Source organism: Notothenia rossii, assembly GCF_949606895.1.
Source record: "Notothenia rossii genome assembly, chromosome: 6".
Classification (NCBI taxonomy): Eukaryota; Metazoa; Chordata; class Actinopteri; order Perciformes; family Nototheniidae; genus Notothenia; species Notothenia rossii.
In genome coordinates, this window is record NC_136909.1 from 51,722,527 (window position 1) to 51,742,268 (window position 19,742).

The 19,742-nt window shown below is 41.4% G+C and overlaps 1 protein-coding gene across 3 annotated transcripts in view; it reads left to right on the forward strand.

Annotated features, from left to right (window-relative positions):
* The window catches only part of galm (galactose mutarotase), a 72,084-nt gene that overhangs the window by 23,492 nt on the left and 28,850 nt on the right, over nt 1–19,742 (forward strand). For 2 of the 3 annotated variants that reach the window (XM_079690972.1, XM_079690973.1), the window contains exons 3-5: nt 42–280; nt 1,356–1,469; nt 1,807–1,899. In XM_079690972.1, coding sequence (XP_079547098.1) covers nt 42–280; nt 1,356–1,469; nt 1,807–1,899 — 446 coding nt within the window. The remainder of the gene's footprint in view (nt 1–41; nt 281–1,355; nt 1,470–1,806; nt 1,900–19,742) is intronic. The other variant, XM_079690974.1, reaches the window with a different exon arrangement.

Sequence of the window (19,742 nt, forward strand, 5' to 3'; positions counted from 1 at the left end):
ATTGTGTTTTATATTATGCTCTTTGAATTTGCATGTGATAGAGCAGCAATGGGCGATGTTTCTAGGCGGAGCTCAGAGGAGGCCGCATGTCTGTGGTGAGGCTGAAGATCCCTGTTGTGTCTCAGGTTATCTGTCAGATCAGCGCTACCTTGGAGCTACGGTGGGCCGCGTGGCCAACAGGATCGCACGGGGGCACTTTGTGGTGGAGGGGAAAGAGTACCGACTCGATATCAATAATGGACCCAATGCACTGCATGGAGGGCTGCGAGGCTTCAATAAGGTAAGACAGGAAGTGGATAAGCATCCGTGCAGATAGGGGATTTCTTGATATACTCACCTGTTTTTGCTGTACTGTAACGCGACATGCTATTATTGAGAACATTGCTCACTAAATGTTGCTTTCTAACTGTGAAATGAGCGTCACAGACATTCTGCTGGGTCTCATCTATTATCAGGATAAATGTTCATTAATCCATGTGGAACAAATGTGCTCCCTATAACTTCAGACTGAGCCATATAATCATTGATTCATTTTTATTAGTCAGCTATGCTTACAGCGCTGTTAGGCTGTAATTATACTTCCGGGGATTCGGTGCACATCAAAGGTGCCAAGCTGCACACCAGACAGAAGAAGACAGTGTCCCCATCAGCATCTGAGAGCACACATGAGGGGGGGTCCATGCATTTGCTGGGGCTACTTTGGCTTTATCAGGGAAACAGAGGAACACACAATGTTCTGTGAGTGTGTTGAGTGTGTACATTCTAATGTCTCATATTACTACAAAACTAAATGACTGAACTAAAGGTACACGTACATCCACTTCAGTGAAAGTTGAGTTAAACACAGGTTAGTGTTGTATTACATTTTACAGGACCAGTGTTTGTATCCCTTGATCCGGCTGTAGCTTGCAAATCAGCCTCTGCAGTCAACATGTCCAAGTGTACTTAGGCATGACACTGAACCCCAAATGGTTCCTGTAGGCATGTCTACGGTATTGAGTGTATGTATGTAAGGTGCTTTGGATTGGGCCATGTAATAATAATAACTTCCCTTCATAATGCTGTATGTGTCTGAAAACAATTTCATAACATTCATCTGCTACTTAGTAATTATCTATCTATTATCTAATATATAATTCCAATAACTTGTATATAGACTCGTATTGAACTATTCCAGTTTTGTTTTACTTTTAATATAATATACCTTAATATTGCTTTAATATTGTCTGCTTATCTGTATTATTGTGTTGCATTGTTGGAGAAGCCTGTGACTTAAGATTTTCAACGAGATAATTACTCTGTAGCTATGTTAGTTTGACAATAAAAAACCTTGAACCTTGAACATATCTCTTCAGGCGATCTGGCTGGCTACAGCAGTGGAAGGCGGAGTACAGCTGAGTCTTACCAGTCCAGATGGGGACCAAGGTTATCCTGGAGAGGTGCAGGTCTCTGTCTCCTACACACTGCAGGTAAACACATCTGATCCCCCCCCCCCCCCCCCCCTGCATCCCCAACACTTCTCTATTTTTCAACACAGTGTGCAAACAACTTTGGATGAACAGGATGTGGAGGAATAACAGTATTTGTTTATAAAAGTAGGAGGAAGACCTTTCATTTCCTCAATACATTTAGCTTAAACATAGCAGAAACCATCTTAAATTTGTATTTAGTTCCACTAATTAAAAAAGAAAACTTGTTAGACTTTATATTTAAAAAATATGTTTTAACCCACACATGAAATTGGTTTTAATTGTGGACCAGTGTTTTGCAGACGAAAGCTGAGTAAGGTTTGTGTTGTGTGTTCAGGGGGAAACTCTAACTGCTGAATACCAAGCCCGCTCTACAAAGACCACCCCCATCAACCTCACCAACCACTCATACTTCAACCTGGCGGGACAGGTGAGACGCATGATCAGCTGAATGTCATCCCACATACACTATAAGTCATCATAATTCTGAGAGAGCAGGAACTTTGATGGCAAACACTGATGGTTTATTTGGAGCTTCGGCCGGAGAATTCACAAGTGCCACGAGTTGACCACACGGTAGATGCCAAACGATTCTGAAGATCTCTACCCCAGACCTATGTATTTAGCTAGTTCTGAGAGAAGAATCAACTTTGCGCATAACAAGATAGAATCATAACACCTCTATCAGCTGACGCTAGCAGGCAGGAATAGGGAGACAAAACACTGAGAGGGCAGCTGTGCTCAGCGAGGGCAATACAGACTGATAAACTGGGTCAAAGTTAAGGGCCTTGGAAAAATATTTCTCCTACATGTTAGAATGAGGAAAGTGTAGCTAGAGGAAGGCAGCAGTAAAGGAGGTAGGCTGGGAGAGATGAAGTCAGTAGGTGGTTCAGATCCAGATCTGCTGAGAAAGAGAAACCTGAGAACAAACAACACACAAGGTCATATGTTGACACACACACAGGAACTACATTAACTGTCGTGGCTTCCTTCCTTGTTTTTCCATCAAGCCACTAGACGCCTTGAACAGACAGTCCTAACTTGTTTCTTTCCTTAAATTAGGTTACTCACAGTGTGAAGTGTTGCTTGGCCTCCGATATTGATGTGTTTGCTCAAAATAAAATAACAAACTTTTGCACATGCAACCAAGAAAAATAGGCCTTTACAATATTCAAAAGTAATAGGCAAAACTGAAATAAAACAAACAACTTAGGTATTCTTTCTTTCGTGATAATGCTTATAACTTCACAACTTCAATTGTACTTGTACGGTTTGTATGTATGTGTACGGTACGAGCAGGGCCGCCTTAATGCACGGGCTGACCTGGGCTGAAGCCCAGGGGCCTACGGAGATCGGGGGCCTATCATGAGCCAATTAAAAAATAAATCTTTTTTTAAAAAAATTCTTTTTTTTTTATTTCGGGTGTTTTTTGTTTTTTTTAAATAAACAAATTCTTGGCTTTCAGAATAGGAAACTTTCATTTCCAAAATCACACGATAAATACATTTTTGAATCTTGTAAAGGGAAGACGACAGCTCTCCCTCGCCACTCTGCTGTTCCACAGCGCCGCCCCCCTCCCTCCACTGAAATTATTATTGTAAGACGTAGAGTAATGATAGATAACACAGCAAGGTCCGTAACAGTTTGTTTTCATCTGATTTTAAAAAAACAAAGTCTTGGCTTTCAGAATATTAAACTTGTTTCGGCAAATTCAGATGATAAATACAACTTTGAAGCTTGTAACGGCATAATTACAAGCGGAGAACGGAGTAACTTGACGTCACAGCAGGCATAACAACAGCCGATGTTTCTCGTGAGGGTTTTCCCCGGGAAACAAACACAATACACACAAACGCAAATATACACAAACACACACACACGTCAGAATGAGAATATGTTTCACATGTGACTTATTCAAATTGCGAGTGATGCGAGTTTCGAGACAAGCAGCTATTACAAAAAATGCCGACGCTTACAGGTTATTTTAAACCTGTAGGCCAGGATGAGGAGGAAGGACAGATGAGTTCTGTACCGAGCGGTAGCGGTGCCGGCCGCGGGGCCTCGGAGACAAGTAGGCCGTCTGGTTCTGATAGCGATGATGTAGCGGGAGAGGAAAAACAGACAGGAGGGACATTATCTGTTGGAGGAGATGGAGAGGACGACGAGGACTTGCTACGTGGAGGGGAGCCAACGGCAACCGGACAAATACATGAGGGAGGCCCGATACGTCACTCATATGGAGGAGAGGACCAGGCGCGTGTAGAGCAGAGTGGAGAAGTGCGATCACAGAGCCTGCCGAGGCTATAAATGACTTTGATTTGTTGTTTAAATAGGGGGCCTACAAAAACTATCAGCCCCAGGGCCTGATGGCAGGTTAAGGCGGGCTTGGGTACGAGTACGAGTACGTTACGGTTAAAAACTGTTCCTCAACGGCGTCTCTCAACAGGTTGCCCATCACTGTGGCGTTAGCACAGGCGCCGTAGGAATTGTAATCCTTTATAGTGCGTTGACTACAGACGTCACAATTAGGTGGCCTTTCTTATCAAATCAAAATACTGGCTCTAACATACCGGCCCCTATTGTTATGGGCATCTTTAATAACAATAAACAAAAATTCAAAAAGAGCCAGACAAAGTCAGTCTTCATATTCTATTTTAGATAGACAGGGTGTCTTAATTGTCCATCTTCAGTTATTTCCTTATTCTAAGGCAGGCACCAGTAGGCATATTCTGCTTGTTGGTCTTTCCAGCGTGTTGGTTTTTGTCTTAAGAAGAACACTCCAAATCAGTCCTCCAGATCCAGGACGCGTCTCCATAACTCTTGCCATTAACCAGGATCCACGAGGTGCATTTGAATCCATGATTATTACGATGTCTCCAGATATGAAGTTCCTTTTAATGTGATTCCATTGCTGTCTTTCTTGCAAAAGTGGTAGATATTCTTTGATCCATCTGGTCCAAAACAAATTTGCTATGTACTGCACTTGTCGCTAGTGGCGTCTTGAGTATGTATCTTGCTGATGGAATAAACCTGGGGGCAACGAAGGTTTGACCTTGAGCTGCAGCAAATGGTTTGGTGTGAGAGGTTCCAAGTCATTTGGATCATTTGACTGTAGTTATTGGTCGGCTGTTGAGAATTCCTTCAACTTCACACAGAACTGTTGAAAGGCTTTCGTCATCAAGTGTTTGTTGTTTTGTGATGGAGAGCAGAATTTTCTTTACAAGCCGGATTAGTCTTTCCCATACTCCGCCATGATGTGCTCCGTAAGGAGGATTGAAGGTCCATTTCACATCCTTTTGCTGGAGGGCTTGTTCTATTTTGATCAGATTCCACTCTTTTATAGATTCCTTCAGCTCTCTTTCAGTGGCAACGAAATTAGTCCCATTGTCTGACCTCATCTCCAATACTTGTCCTCTTCTGCTGATGAAACGTCTGCAGGCATTAATGCATGAATCTGTATCTAACGAATGAGCTACTTCCAAATGCACCGCTCTGGTTGTTAGACAGGTAAAGATAACTCCATATCGTTTCACAATGCTTCGTCCTCTTTTCACTTCCAGTGGGCCAAAGTAATCCACTCCAACATATGCGAATGGTGGTAGGTCTGGTGTAATTCTGTCTTTTGGAAGATCTGACATTTTTTGTTCTCCTGCATTTCCATGCATGTGTCTGCACACAGTACATTCAGATATTATTTTTCTGGCTAATGCATTGGCACATGGTATCCAGTATTTGTGTCTTAACCTGGATAACATATGATTCCTTCCACTGTGACCAACTTGTTGATGAATATCTCGAAGTATGGTTTTAGAGACATGGTGGTGTTTTCCAAGAATGGTTGGGTGCTTTGCTTCCTCAGGCATTGCCATTCTATTTAGCCTTCCTCCAACCTTTATCAGTTCATTCTCGTACACTGGATCCAATTTATTCAGTGTACTACTTCTTTTGATAGGTTTTCCCCTTTTCAAAGTTTCCACTTCCTCCGGAAAAGACTTTTTTGACAGAAACACAACAATGCTGCTTCAGCCTTATCCAAGTTATCCTTAGAGAGTGTGAGACCTCTCATAGAGTCTTTAAACACTTTCATCTCCTTCTCAATCAGCTTTATTCAATTTGGTTCTTTTGCTTGAGTAGAATTAACTTCCTTCCTCTTCTTACTTAAAAGCAGCAAGAGATGTTTTTCTTGAAGGAACCATGCAACTGCTCTTTTCAGTTTCCTCCAGTCAGAGTAGTGATGCACTAGCTTGCTTGTGGCATTTAGGTCAGTTGCAATGGTTGGGTTCACGTTGAATTTTTCCTTCTTCACCTCTGGATCATCAGGATAGCTGTCGTTGACCAGTGTAAGTGCGTCCGGAAACTCCGGCCATTTGTCCTCAGGTTTTTTCAGAAACAATGGACCATTTATCCAATTCTCACATTTCAAGAACGATTCTGCTGCCAATCCCCGAGATGCATAATCTGCTGGATTCAGTTTAGTGTTGATGTATTTCCACTCTGATGTTTCTGTTGCTTCTCTGATCAGACTTATTCTGTTGGCTATACATCAGATACATCATGTCTGAAACCTTAGCGTTTCAGACATGATGTATCTCAGAACAGATGTACTGTCAGTCCAGAAGAGAGATTTGCATAATGGGATTTGCAGCTTGGTTCTGAGCATCTTGTCCATGCGTACTGCCAGTACTGCTGCTGTGAGCTCCAATCTTGGGACAGTGACCTTTTTCAGAGGCACGACACGTGACTTTCCTGACATGAAGGATATGTGAACGTCTTCATCTTCATTTGTCATCTTAAGGTAGGTGACAACACCGTATACAATCTCGCTTGCATCACTGAAATGGTGCAATTGTGCCGATTTAATTTGTCCATAATTCTTTGGTTTGATACATCGATCAATCTTGAAGCTTTCTATCTGCTTTAATCCCATGAGCCATCTTTGCCACTGTTTCTTGAGAGCCTCCGGGATTTCTTTGTCCCACCCGCAATTGAGTTTGCACAACTCTTGTAGGACATGCTTTGCAGTGAAGATAAATGGTGAAAGAAATCCAAGTGGGTCATACACAGAGCAGACTGTTGAAAGGATGCCTCTCCTTGTGGCTGGTTGAGATTTTAAGCAGACTTGAAACTTGAAAACATCTTCCTCCACATGCCACTGTATCCCTAGGGCTCTTTCTATTGGAAGATTGTCTTGGGTCTCTAAGTCCAGGTTTTTTACCTCTTTGGGGTTTTCACTCTTTAGGATGGAGGCCAGCACAGTTTTAGTGTTGCTTGTCCACTTTGTCAGATTAAAACCTCCCTTTGCGCAAAGATCCTTGAGTTCTTCACATAACTTCACAGCTTGATCAGCAGAAGCTACAGATTTTAAGCAGTCGTCAACATAGAAATGTCTTCCGACGGTTTCAACAGCTTCTGCAGAGAAATCATCTTTGTTGTCTTCAGCGGTTTTAGTGAGAGCATAGGTTGCACAACTTGCTGATGAAGTGGCACCAAATAGATGTACTGTCATCCTGTACTCAGCGAGAGGTAAACTGACATCTCCTCCTTGCCACCAAAGAAAGCGAAGATAATCCTGATCGGCAGGAGCCACCTTGACCTGATGATACATCCCCTCGACATCAGCCATGAAAGCTATCTGTTCTTGTCTGAATCGAATGAGCACACCAAGTAGCGTGTTGGTAAGATTGGGACCCTAAATAAGCTTGTCATTCAATGAATATCCTTGATAAGATGCAGAACAATCGAACACTACACAAATCTTGCCCTTCTTTGGGTGATGAACCCCATGATGTGGTATGTTGGGGAATCTTATGTTGTGTGATGTTTGTGCCTGAGCCGCTTCATCCAAAAACAGCACTCCGGTTAGAGAGTAGACGCGGAGACAGGACATAGGCTACGGTCTTTGGACTTTATTTCAGCATGAATGCTTCTTACAACAGCTATAGCAGTATTGAATGATGAATGAATGGTTGAAAGGAGATTGATGAATGAATTTAGAATGATTTCTGCAAAATACCCAGAAATAGAAATAAGGTTCACATTACAATGCCTAACCAGACTCTGGTTATTAATAATAAGCAACAGCAATTCTAATTGAGGCTAAAACACATTAAACACGTTGCAAACACACACATGGCTAATCAAGGCTAAGTTAGCATCTCATCCACACACTATCACTGAATAGCTTAACTTAGCTAACTAGCTAGCGGTAGCATTAGCTCCATTTCTGAACAGCATAACAGATAAAAACGGGACATCAATAGACTAATTAACACACTGACTCAGCAGGAGACTATGCATACAATCTCATAACATTACCAACACTAAAGATCTGCATATATGCTCACATTCTTCACAAACGCATTCTCTCTTTGACGGTAATTATGTAGGTGACGATGCGACCGCAATAATGTCCTGTCATCAAACGCACATGGGTAAACAGCTCGAGGACCCGTAGCTGCGCTACTTAGCTGTCCTCTAATATGCCTGACCAAAAAACACAAATGATACAACGCAGACCAAAGAAAACAAGAGGAATTTACAACATGGTATGTACCACACCTTTGCACTCTCAGGTTTGAGCTGCTCTTGGGGCAGTGGCTGAGCGTGACCTTTAGCTATCACAGCCTCCAAGAATGTTTTATATTCATCATGGAAAACTTTGTTCCTTTTGAATTTCCTTTTTAAAAATTCTGCTCTCTGCTCTGCAAGTTTGCGATTGTTTGGCATCATGATATTCTTCTGTTTGAATGGAAGTTCAAGCTGATAATGTCCATCTTTGATTTGAGCTGAATCTGACATGATCTTTAAAAATTGTCTGTCTTCAACTGACATCTCTTTCTTCTCATCACAACCTTTCTCTGGAAAGTCATGATTGTATTGCTGAAGCAGCAGCTCACCTAAATCTGTCACTGATATCCGATTAACAACAGCACATGAAGTATTCTCAGATTCAGTGGTTTCCTGATTCAGTCCATTCACAACCCAACCTAGGACTGTCTTAACAGCAAAGGGTGCTCCGTTTTGACTGTTTATTATTTTTCTTTTCTTGTAGATGTGCAATATTGTTGGATGTTTCATTGAACAAACTTCACATTTCATTATTTTCTGACAGTCTTTGCTTAGATGTCCTTTCCGTTAGACAGCCAAAGCAAATTCCTTGTGCTTTTAAGCAGTCAATCTTTTCATTGTGAGATTTGTTGTTCATCTTACATGTTTCAGAGGTGTGTTCTCCTGCACACAATACACAGCGCTTCTGAACAGTAATGCCTTTATGGTCTGATTTGATGTTTTGGAAAGGTTTTTGCTCTTCATTGACTCCTGGGGTTGTCACAGTAACTAAACTACTTCCCTTATAACCATTAGCAGGCTTATTGCTGGGTGATTTGTACACTTTAATATCCCTTTTTGGCATGACATCCTGTACGTCTCCAAACATGGGGTCTGATCAGGGGCGGAGCTTCAGGGGGGGCTGTAGGGGCAGGGCTCCCCGGGCCCGGGACGGTCGGGACCCATTGGGGGCCCGTCGCCGAGGCAGCAGGCTCCGCCCCCGAGATATTCGCCGGCGGGCCCTGCTGCCTCGCGCCACTGAGTGCACTGACGTTCCTGTTCATATTAGGTATAAAGCATTATAGCCTATAATATGAGTTGAACTTGTGCTGCTATTTTCACACTCACATTTAACATTAAAACATGAAAAATTGCAAGTGAATCCCTTCTATTGTCTCCAAATGTATTTTGGGGAAAATCGTCATCAACAGCCGTCCATCAACATCATACGTAAATGAACGTCAACGTCATCATCAATCACTTGTCATTCAACAGAGCACTGTCTAAGCATGAGCAGTTATAAACACAAAAGTGGAGCTACAAAACGCAAAGAAAAAGATAAAAAGGACCAAGGAAAAGCCAAATTGTCCAAGCTAGATGGATATATTTTTTCGCCCTACTCCTCCTGCTGCGGGAGATGAACCTGAAGTTGTTGCCACTGCCAGCCGTGTTTCATCCCCGAGCCCCAGCCCGCCAACAACGTTAGTGGGGGTTAGCCAGATTTACAGGTAGGCTACAATCACGGACACACACTGTCAACAAGAAAATGTGAGTTTGTGGTAAATGTTGATATCATGGTTGTTGTTACTTCGTGTAGCTCGGCCGCCTAGCTTATTTCCTTTTCTGTCTCTCGGCTGTAGTGATGATGATAATAATAATAATAATAATAATAATAATAATAGGGACGACTCAGCATCCACTAGCTGCTCGTCTAGAGGAGAGCCAGGCCTGACGCTTGACCAGCCGCACCCCTCCCCCTCCGGCTCCTTACCTGCTGCGCCGCAAGGTGAAAAGTACCGGACACTGGGAATGAAAGCAGCAACAGGTCTCCTCCTCACGCTACTCCTACGGTTGAAACTCAGACCACGGATCATGATGTGTCCTGCAATTATCCTCTGGAGCGTTTTCCGACTGATCGGGCAAACTATTTTTGAAAACATTGAGGACGCCAATATCAAAAGATATATCCTTAAAATGGGCCCATGCAAACCCAAAGGTCCATTTCCCAAAGACAAGGATAACCGTTGCTTTTCAGAAAGCTATTACACCTCCACCACTAAAGTTGGGATGAAATTTCCACGCAGCTGGATGTGCTATTCCCCAAAATTGGACTGCTGCTACTGTGAGCCTTGCTGGCTTTTTGCCAACCGAAAGGCACCGTTCTACAACAATGCATGGGTAAACGGAATAAAAGACTGGAAACATCTTTCTACTAAAATTGAGAGGCATGAATCCACTCAAATACACCTTGGTGCATGCGTAGTATCTGAGCAGTGGAAAACCAACGGCACAATAGACGCTGACATGGAGAGGAATGTGCGTAATGCCGCCCAATTTTGGAGACAGGTCGTGGAGCGCATTGTTAATGTAACTCTCACTCTAGCTTCAAGCAACTTGGCATTCAGGGGCCATCAAGAGGTTCTAGGTCAGGGAAAAGCTAGCAACTTTTTGTCAATAATAGAAATATTGGCTCGCTACGACCCTGTTTTGAAAGAGCTAATCAACCGAACAGAAGGGTCAGTGAAATACCTCAGTCACCAGATTCAAGATGAGATTATTTACATATTATCTCAACGTGTGAAAGCTGACGTCATTGATGAAATAAACGAAGCCCCATTTTATTCCGTCATCATGGACACAACGCAAGATGTGTCAAAGATAGACCAGTTGAGTCAGGTTTACCGCTACATAACTGTTGTTAAGAACGACATGGATATTGCAACAGATATACAGATCAATGAAGTCTTTTTGGGTTTTGAAGTGACTAAAGGTTCATCAGCTTCAGAGCTTGAAAACAAAATCCTTGGTTCTATAAAGAAAAACGGATTAGATCTGTCTAAATGTCGCGGACAGGGCTATGAAGGGGCGGCAAATATGAGTGGTGTGTATTCAGGCGTGCAAGCAAGAATAGCCGAGAAGGAGCCCCTTGCCCACTATGTTCATTGCGCTGCTCATAATCTCAACCTAGCACTCAACGACTCTGTTAAAAATGTCCCTGGAGTGAAGCAGTTCTATGACACTGTAGAGACGCTCTACAACTTTTTTGGTCACAGTATCAAACGATGGGCATTGCTCAGTGAGTTAATCACGCCAGAGAGCAGAACTATCACATTAAAACGCTTATGTCCCACTCGCTGGTCATCTCGCCATTATGTGCTTGTTGCGTTAAGGCACAGATATGGAGACATTATAAAAGCCCTCGTCAAAATATCCCTTACCAGTGACAAAAAAGATGAGCGCAATGAAGCAAGTGTACTCAAGAATGCCATAAGCAAATTTAGCTTTCTATTTTTGGTCAACATGCAGACCAAGATTTTGGAAAGCATAAATTGTGCTTCACAGTTAATGCAAGCAAAAGACGCGGATATTCTCAAAGCATCTACTCTACTGCAAAATGCCATCAGTGTTTTGGTGGAGTATAGGGGACAATTTGATGAGGCGAAGTCCGCCACTCTTGACCTGGCTACTAAATGGGGAAGTCAAACACAGTTTGAAACAACCAGGGCCAGGAAAGTTAAGAGACACTTTGATGAACTTTCTGAAGACAGCCGCCTCACTGACGCAGAGAGCAACTTTCGGGTGACCGTTTTCAATGCATGTCTCGATATAATCATCCAGCAACTGTCCCAAAGATTCACCATCTTAAATGCAACTGTGAACATGTTTGAGGCAATTCACCCCAACACACTACTACAAGCAAAGGATGAGGATTTACACCAAGCTGCCCAGCGGCTTAGAGAGCACTACAGTCGGGACATCGCCGCCAGCTTCCCTGGCCAGCTGCTTTCTTTCAGAACCTGTTTCAGGGACAAAATACAAAAACTAAAATCTGTCGCGGATCTGGTAAAAATGCTCATTGTTTACAACCCAGCAGTAACATCTACATTCAGTGAGGTTTGCACAGCCTTCATCTTATTTCTGACTCTTCCTGTCACGGTGGCAACCGCCGAGCGCTCTTTCTCCAAATTAAAACTCATCAAAAACTATTTGAGGAGCACAATGGGACAGGAGAGACTGAGTGGACTGGCCTTGCTGTCCATCGAAAGTGACCAAGCCAAGAAATTGGACATACAGCGGATTGTGGACGAGTTCGCGGAGCGCAAGGCTCGCCGAGGGCCCTTCAAGTAGTGGGGAGTACACTTCAAATTTAATTTGTACAGTAGCCTACTTGTACGTGAATGTATGGGCCGCCGTGCCAATTTTACACTGCTGTGCTCTCATGGTGGCGGCTGGCTGTCCATGGTGAATGGTGTGTCAGAAATGTAGTCATTTTATTAGGCTATGTTTTCGTTGTCCTTGTGGTTTGTTGGACTTTATGTCATGTTATATCATTATTATCTCTGATATATATTTCGTTTCTATACCCTTTGCAGAAACGAAATCTTAAATATTACACCTTCTCTTTAGTTACTTTTCTTTCAAACATTGTTTTAAATTTTAATCTTACTGACTGAGCGACTTTTTACGCACGAGCGTCAGATTACCATACCCCGGACTCCCGATATTTTTGTCAAGCTTTATTGGGTTTAAAGGGCCCGGTCATGTGGCCCCGCCCCCCGGCCCGGGTTTGATATGTGCCACCAGTGGGTCTGATACAATGCGTGCATGCTTTTCAATGAAGTCGACCAATATTGGAAACTTTTCTCTTGTCTTATTGTGTTCATAATATGCATATGCAGTTGTTCTCCACTTTTCCCTAAGTTTAAATGGGAGTTACATGATCACATTTCTCAATTTTGATGTGCTATTCATTTCATCCAAAAACTCAACATCTTCCATTGTGTTGCAACATCCACGAAGAAAGATAGCATAAGAATGCAATGCTTTTCTATCTTCATGGTACGTCCACACAGCAGCTTTAAAAAAATCTTCCAACGCTTCTAACGCTTCTCTGCCCATTGACTTTGAATGTAGTGACGTCACTTTGCCTCGCTTTTCGCCAAACTGCATTGTGGGGAAGCAAAATGAAGATTTCCAGGATTTTCAGGATTCAAAAGTTGAGCAATGTGGAAGCGTCAGCCAATCAAATCCTGTTTATGTAAATCTGACAGTACAAGCGCAAGCCAATCAAACCGTGTACAAGCTGGGAGAGCCAGACCACAGTTCATTTCCTCATATTCCAAACGAGAAATTACAGTAGCAAATCACCCGGTTCTTTACGACCAGAACTATTTACCGGGATACAAACTGGAGGAACCAGGCATGGAGGGAGGTGGCAGAGACAGTGGGTGAAACTGGTAGGTTTTCGCCTGTTTGGGGAGTTTATATATATTGCTCGAATAAAATCCCCGGAGTTTTTTGCTTTGTATGTCGGGGGCGGGAGATTCATGTGATTGGTTGTTGGTCGCGTTGCTCTCAAAAAATCCCCAACCTCTCAGACACGCCCAGCTCCAAGATTTTCAATATTTCTTCAAAGCTGCTGTGTGGACGTACCGTCACTCTTGATGGCATTCCAATTCAACATTTTGTCCAAACAAGCTGCTGCGATTAAGAGTTGATGTCCATAGTTCTCTTGGAGCAGTCTTTTGGCTTCCAAAAAGCCCTTTTTAGAATCCATGTATTGGCAACTTTTTACCAAGTCTTTAGCTTGTCCTTCAGTATACTGCTCTTGAAAGAACAGCCTGTCTTTGTAATTGTCAGTTTTATCTTCTATTGTATGTTCGAACATTCTGATGAATGAAAGGTATTGTAATGGCTCTCCTTTAAAGATGGGTATTTCTCTGGATGGGAGTAATGTTAAGCGTTGCTCCTTCATTAGCATTTCAGTTATTTCGTTTTGTCGCTGCATTACTTGAATAAAGTCATTGCTTTCTGTCCGAGAGCTTTGTCTGACTTGGATGGAGTGATGCTGCTGTGCTGATGCTGCTGTCCTTGTTGTGGGCCCTGGTTGTAATACTTGGACATGACCACTAGGGGCTGCATGACTTGAGTTCATTGAATTTGAGTATATGAAACTCTTTTTATTGTCCTTCTCCACAGGTTTTCCTTGGTTCTCTTCATCCTGGAAATCATCATTTTCATCTGGCTGACCCGTGTCATACTGCTCCTCCCCCACACAAGCGTCAGGATCAGAGTCATCATCCTCAGAAGCTTCCAATGTTTTAATTTTGGCTGTTGCAGCATCAATATCAGTTTGAAGCTCAAGCCATTCCATTTCAGCTCTCATATTGGCTTTCATTGCTTCCAGGTCAGCTTCTTGTTTTTCAAGTGAGTGCTTCTGTGATAAGGCAGCAGCCCGTGATATGAGCGCAGCTCTCTCTGCCTCTGCCTTTCTTCTTACTGATGAAGCTGTTGAAGATTTGTTGCTGCCACTAGAACTTTTACCTTTTTTGCTTATCATGCCCACTGATATTGCTTTATGTGGACTTGACATAAGTGCAGTCTATGAGCCATGGTAAGGAGGAGGCACATGCTCAAAGGAGGCAGCTCTAGCTATCCATTTCTTCATCACATCTTGAAACTCATTGAAATATGCAATTTTTGGGAGATACCAGTCAACATGATCACTTTCTTGTTCCTTTTCCGACAGCATTTCTTGCACTGAGTAATGTGAGATTGAAAACTCTTTGGAGAGTATTTGAAAAACCCCACGACAACCTTGCATCTCAATGATATTCCCATAATCAATCATGAGTGAATCAATCTCATTTTTTTCCCTTGAGACTTGACCCAATTTCGTTCTCCTTTTTTTAATTAACTGCGCCAGCTTATCTTCTAAAGCCTTTTCTGTAGGTCTTATTGTTCTTTTTGGTCTGACGTCAGCATTTTCCACGGGCACTTCACGTTCATTCACGTTTGGTGCCATAGGAGTTTCATTCGTTTCCACATTTTCCTTTTCAGCCATTGTTATGCTTTATTGTCATTAAACATCCACTTGTAAACAGTTGTCCTTATTTTAATGTTGCGCTTTGTTAGTGTGCGGCTTGGATCCGCGGCAGTGACCCAGATAGACAAACCTATTAAAGCGCTTTTCAAGATGCGCTCCTTGAGTTACGTTCCACACTTTATTCATAATCAAATGTATTCCACTTCCAACATTAGATTATACTGTATTGCAACATCCATTTTTTTTCATCCACAAGCCTTTTTCCACAGAAATCCACGTTGTCACAATCCAGAAAGTCAATGCGGTCCTTCGTTGTTCACTATGAAGTCCGTGATTTGTAAACTCACGATTCACATCCGCTCTTATCCATTCATTTCCAAGAGTATTTCATTAATTATAATAATATGGTGGCAACCATTTAATTCCACACGGATTTGTCCGTCAAGAGAGTTTTTAACAATCTCGTGGCTTCCTTCCTTGTTTTTCCATCAAGCCACTAGACGCCTTAAACAGACAGTTCTAACTCTTTTCTTTCCTTAAATTAAGTTACTCACAGTTTGAAGTGTTGCTTGGCCTCCGATGGTTTAGAAGATGTTGTGTGATGTTGATGTGTTTGCTCAAAATAAAATAACAAACTTTTGCACATGCAATAAAGAAAAATAGGCCTTTACAATATTCAAAAGAAATAGGCAAAACTCAAATAAAACAAACAACTTAGGTATTCTTTCTTTCGTGATAATGCTTATAACTTCACAACTTAAATGGTACTTGTACGGTTTGTATGTATGTGTATGGTACGAGTACGGTTACGTTACGGTTAAAAACTGTTCCTCAACGACGTCTCTCAACAGGTTGCCCATCACTGTGGCGTTAGCACAGGCGCCGTGGGAATTGTAGTCCTTTATAGTGCGTTGATTACAGACTTCACAATTAGGTGGCCTTTCTTATCAAATCAGAACACTGGCTCTAACATTAACATTTGACCTTCAAAGAGAAGTCAACTACACTTTTACATATTCAAGTAAGAACTCCTCTATCCAAACTATTCTTGATATATTATAACATTCAACTTTTTTATAACTTCATGAATCCCTGCCAAAGAGGGTCAGCACTTAGTTCAAACCCAAACCAAGGAATTAATCAAAAATACTTAATTATTCCCAGACAGGAATTAGGTCTTGAGACACTTGCACCATATTAGAATAAAACAAATTAAATATGTATCTACAGATGTAGCGATTCATTTCAGACAGTTTGAAACTCGAGGGCCGTGATTGGTACGTGATCTGCCCTCGCTCAAGGGAAAACCTCCAGCTTGACTTGAGACCGCCCCCGTGATAGATAAATGTAAATATAATGAAGCCAGCTGCAATGGATCATTGATCCACCAGGGGGTGCAGTGGGGTTCCACACTGGAGTTCATGTGAAATAAAGTCAGATACAGTACGCTGGATGTACAGCGGAACTTTGTTAAGATCCATATGTCACGGATATCATACTACTGTGCTAAATAAGAGACATGTAATCATTTACAAAACATCACCATGTTGTTATTTAACAAAATAATTTTGTTATTCGAAAAAAACGAACGGGAGGAAATGCAGCCCGGCTCTCGATTTTTAATCCTAATTTAATCATCATCTTCACCACGATCATTTATGTTTATGTTCGCCGAATTGACATGAAATCACTGACACATATGAATATACTGTATTCAACTTCATTAAAACGTTATTAACGTGACTAAACTCACTAATTCACCAAAAATATGTATATTTTAATGGAGCTTTGTCGGTCGATCAGGATCCCAAAGTGTAGCGGAGGGATCCTCATCTGGATGAAGGGTGTTATTTTCCCCATAAGGAACAAGTCGCTGCAAATTATCCCGCTTATTACATGGCCACATTCTCAACAAAGTAACGACAGGACTCCCAATCAGTGTTGGGCAAGTTACTTCCAAAATGTAATATATTACATATTACTTATTACTCTCTTTTGAAAGTAATAAGTTACATTACAATATTACTGTCTCTGAAATGTAATGAGTTACACTACTTTAGTTACTTTTTAGTTACTTTCACCAAAATAACCGCAAAAGAATAGCTAAGTATTTTAAATGCTAAAATGTAGTTTAGTGCAGCTCATTATGCATCCAGTGAAGGGCAATGTGGTATAGCATAACAACTGTGTAGGCCCTTAAGGCTACTAACAACTTGTATTACACGGCTTAGTTGAATACTCAATTGTGATTGTAAATTCTTAACATGTGACACGTTGTTAATACAGCAGTACAGACCGCTGTCAAGGACTATAATGAAGGTTAACATATTGTAAATCAAGGCAAATATTATTTAAACCATGCTCATGGTTTGAAATGGCAAACATTGAAAGGCAAAAGTATTATTAAAACCATGTAGCCTACTACATCATCACCTTGGTCCCATCATATACGCTGGGAAGAGAATATTTACTGTGCTTAAAAACTGGTATCACATCATCATGTGAGGTTGACTTTGTGACCTGGAGAACATTTCAGCTGCAACATTAGCTCGTTGATAAACTTGGGATATGAGATCTTTTTGTAGCCATTCTTGGTGAAGGCATCTGTGCTATTGTATGCATTATTTTTGACCCAACATTTATACAGGCATGTCAGAATATGGTACTATTTTCACATGAATATTCTAGCCATTGTCTATTTTTATACCACAAGCTGCAAAATGACCGCCTTACCCCACTGTACAGGCGGGTAGTTGTTTAGATATACCTGGTACCTGCGGGCCGCAGAGGGGCGGCGTAGTTTCGGGCGACGAAGACTGCTGCTCCGGGGCTGGCGAGTCAGGCGGGAGTAAGCTAGTGTCCACAACGGAGGGTAACGTGATGTCCGCATCTGACCTGTTGCTACTGTCTGCAGTAGATGCAGTGTTGCTGGCGTTTAGTGATGGTTGCTTTAACCATTTTCGTATAAATGATTATCCACAGATCAGATGTGTGTCACTGCTGTGGAAGCACTTTGGAAATGATGCACGTGCAGCGGAGCAGGTCACGCGCACCTGACACAATTTGTTGTTTGTATTTTTCGCTACGATCTCTTTTTTGAATGGTTGCATCATGTTCAACTTCCCCGAAGATCTCGACGCGAAGCCTGAAGGGTAAACACCAGGTTTACTAATCTACCCGCACAATTTGGCCGGTGTCGGAATGTCTCGCTATGTTAGTACATTCTTAAAAAACAAAACACCATTTAATTTTGGGTTAAAATGTGTTGTAACTGCGTTACTGAGCATTGTAACGGGTAATATATTACCCACATTTCCTTAGTAATGCGTTACATTACTTCGTTACAGCAAAAAGTAATATATTACTGTAACTCCGTTACTTTTGTAACGCGTTACACCCAACACTGCTCCCAATATTAATTGAAATGCTTTTATGGATATAGAAAATGTTTTTATTGATTTAAAAAATAGTTGTATGTATTGATTTAAATTGACATGCATCCGCTAAGAAAAATAGTCCGTTGTTACCGTTTTTTAAACAGTCTGAATGAAACGGCAGCTCTCAGCTGTGTATTTACACAACTAATGGCTCATCAACCACAGCTCTCTCCCCACCTCCCCCCCTGATCTTTCTTCTCCAGCAGCTAAATTAACTGTAGGTTACTCTGAGTGACCATAGACTGTATGTGACAAGCTTACAGTTAGTGACGTAACAACACCATAAAAGCTGGTGGGTTGAAAGCAATACGGGAGGTAAAAATAACTAGAATAATTGTGATTTATTTATTGTGGCTTTTATGTTTTTAGGTATAAAATGTTATGTAATTCAGGCTTATAGTTCACCCTTCTCTAAAAGCCTTCAACAATGACAATATTCAGAGTAAGTTAATAAATCCTTCCAACACACATTGTAAAAAATAGCCTACTGTAAGTTAAGAAATCATTCCAATATGTACATATTTTGATGTAACAACAAAAACATTATAAATAGTAACATAGCTGAACATGGTATTGCACATTTAGCTTTGAGTGTTACTGACCTGAGATGTTTTTATTACATGAATTAAGGTGACTGAGGCTTTTTAACATACAGGGATGCAAACTCATCAGGTATGAAGAAGGTGACAAGGATCCGAGCCCCCGGCTCCCCCACCCCACGGAATAACAGAGGATTTTAGCAGTCAGAACAACTAAAGCAGAAGTGTTAATAATAACAGAAACGCCAAAGAGTCACATCTAATAGAAATATATAAAAGCATTTATTTTAAATTGTGTAGCAGTCAGTTTATAATTTTGGCAGCACTGTTGAGCATTTTGAAAATGTATTTTCATGCCTCTGTGCAAGGCTTAGTCTTTCTAACTCTTTATAGCCAGATGGTGTAAAGTAACTAAGTTCATAAACTCAACAAGTACTATACTTGGGCACAATTTTGAGATACTTGTACTTTATTTAAGTATTTCAATGTTTTGCTACTTTGTTCTTCTACTCCACTACAGTTCAGAGGTACATGCTGTACTTTTCCTCCACTCCATGTATGTAATACCTTTAGTTACTTTACAGATGTGGATGAATGATGTGAAATATAATCAAGTGTTAAATCAGACTTTAGTTCCACCTGGAGTAAATCCACAAGCTACCCTGCAGTATACAAAGTCATTCAAACTAGCTGCACCTTTACCAGCTTTGAGAACACTTTCATGATCAATCATTATAAAACATATCATATCTATTATTCTGAAATGGACCAATCTGCACAATGACTACTTTTACTGTCGCTACTTTCACTATATTTTGATGATAATACTTTTCTACTTTTACTTGAGGAACATTTTGAATGCAGGACTTTTACTGTAACAGAGTATTCCTACACTCTGGGACTATTACTTTTACTCAAGTACAAG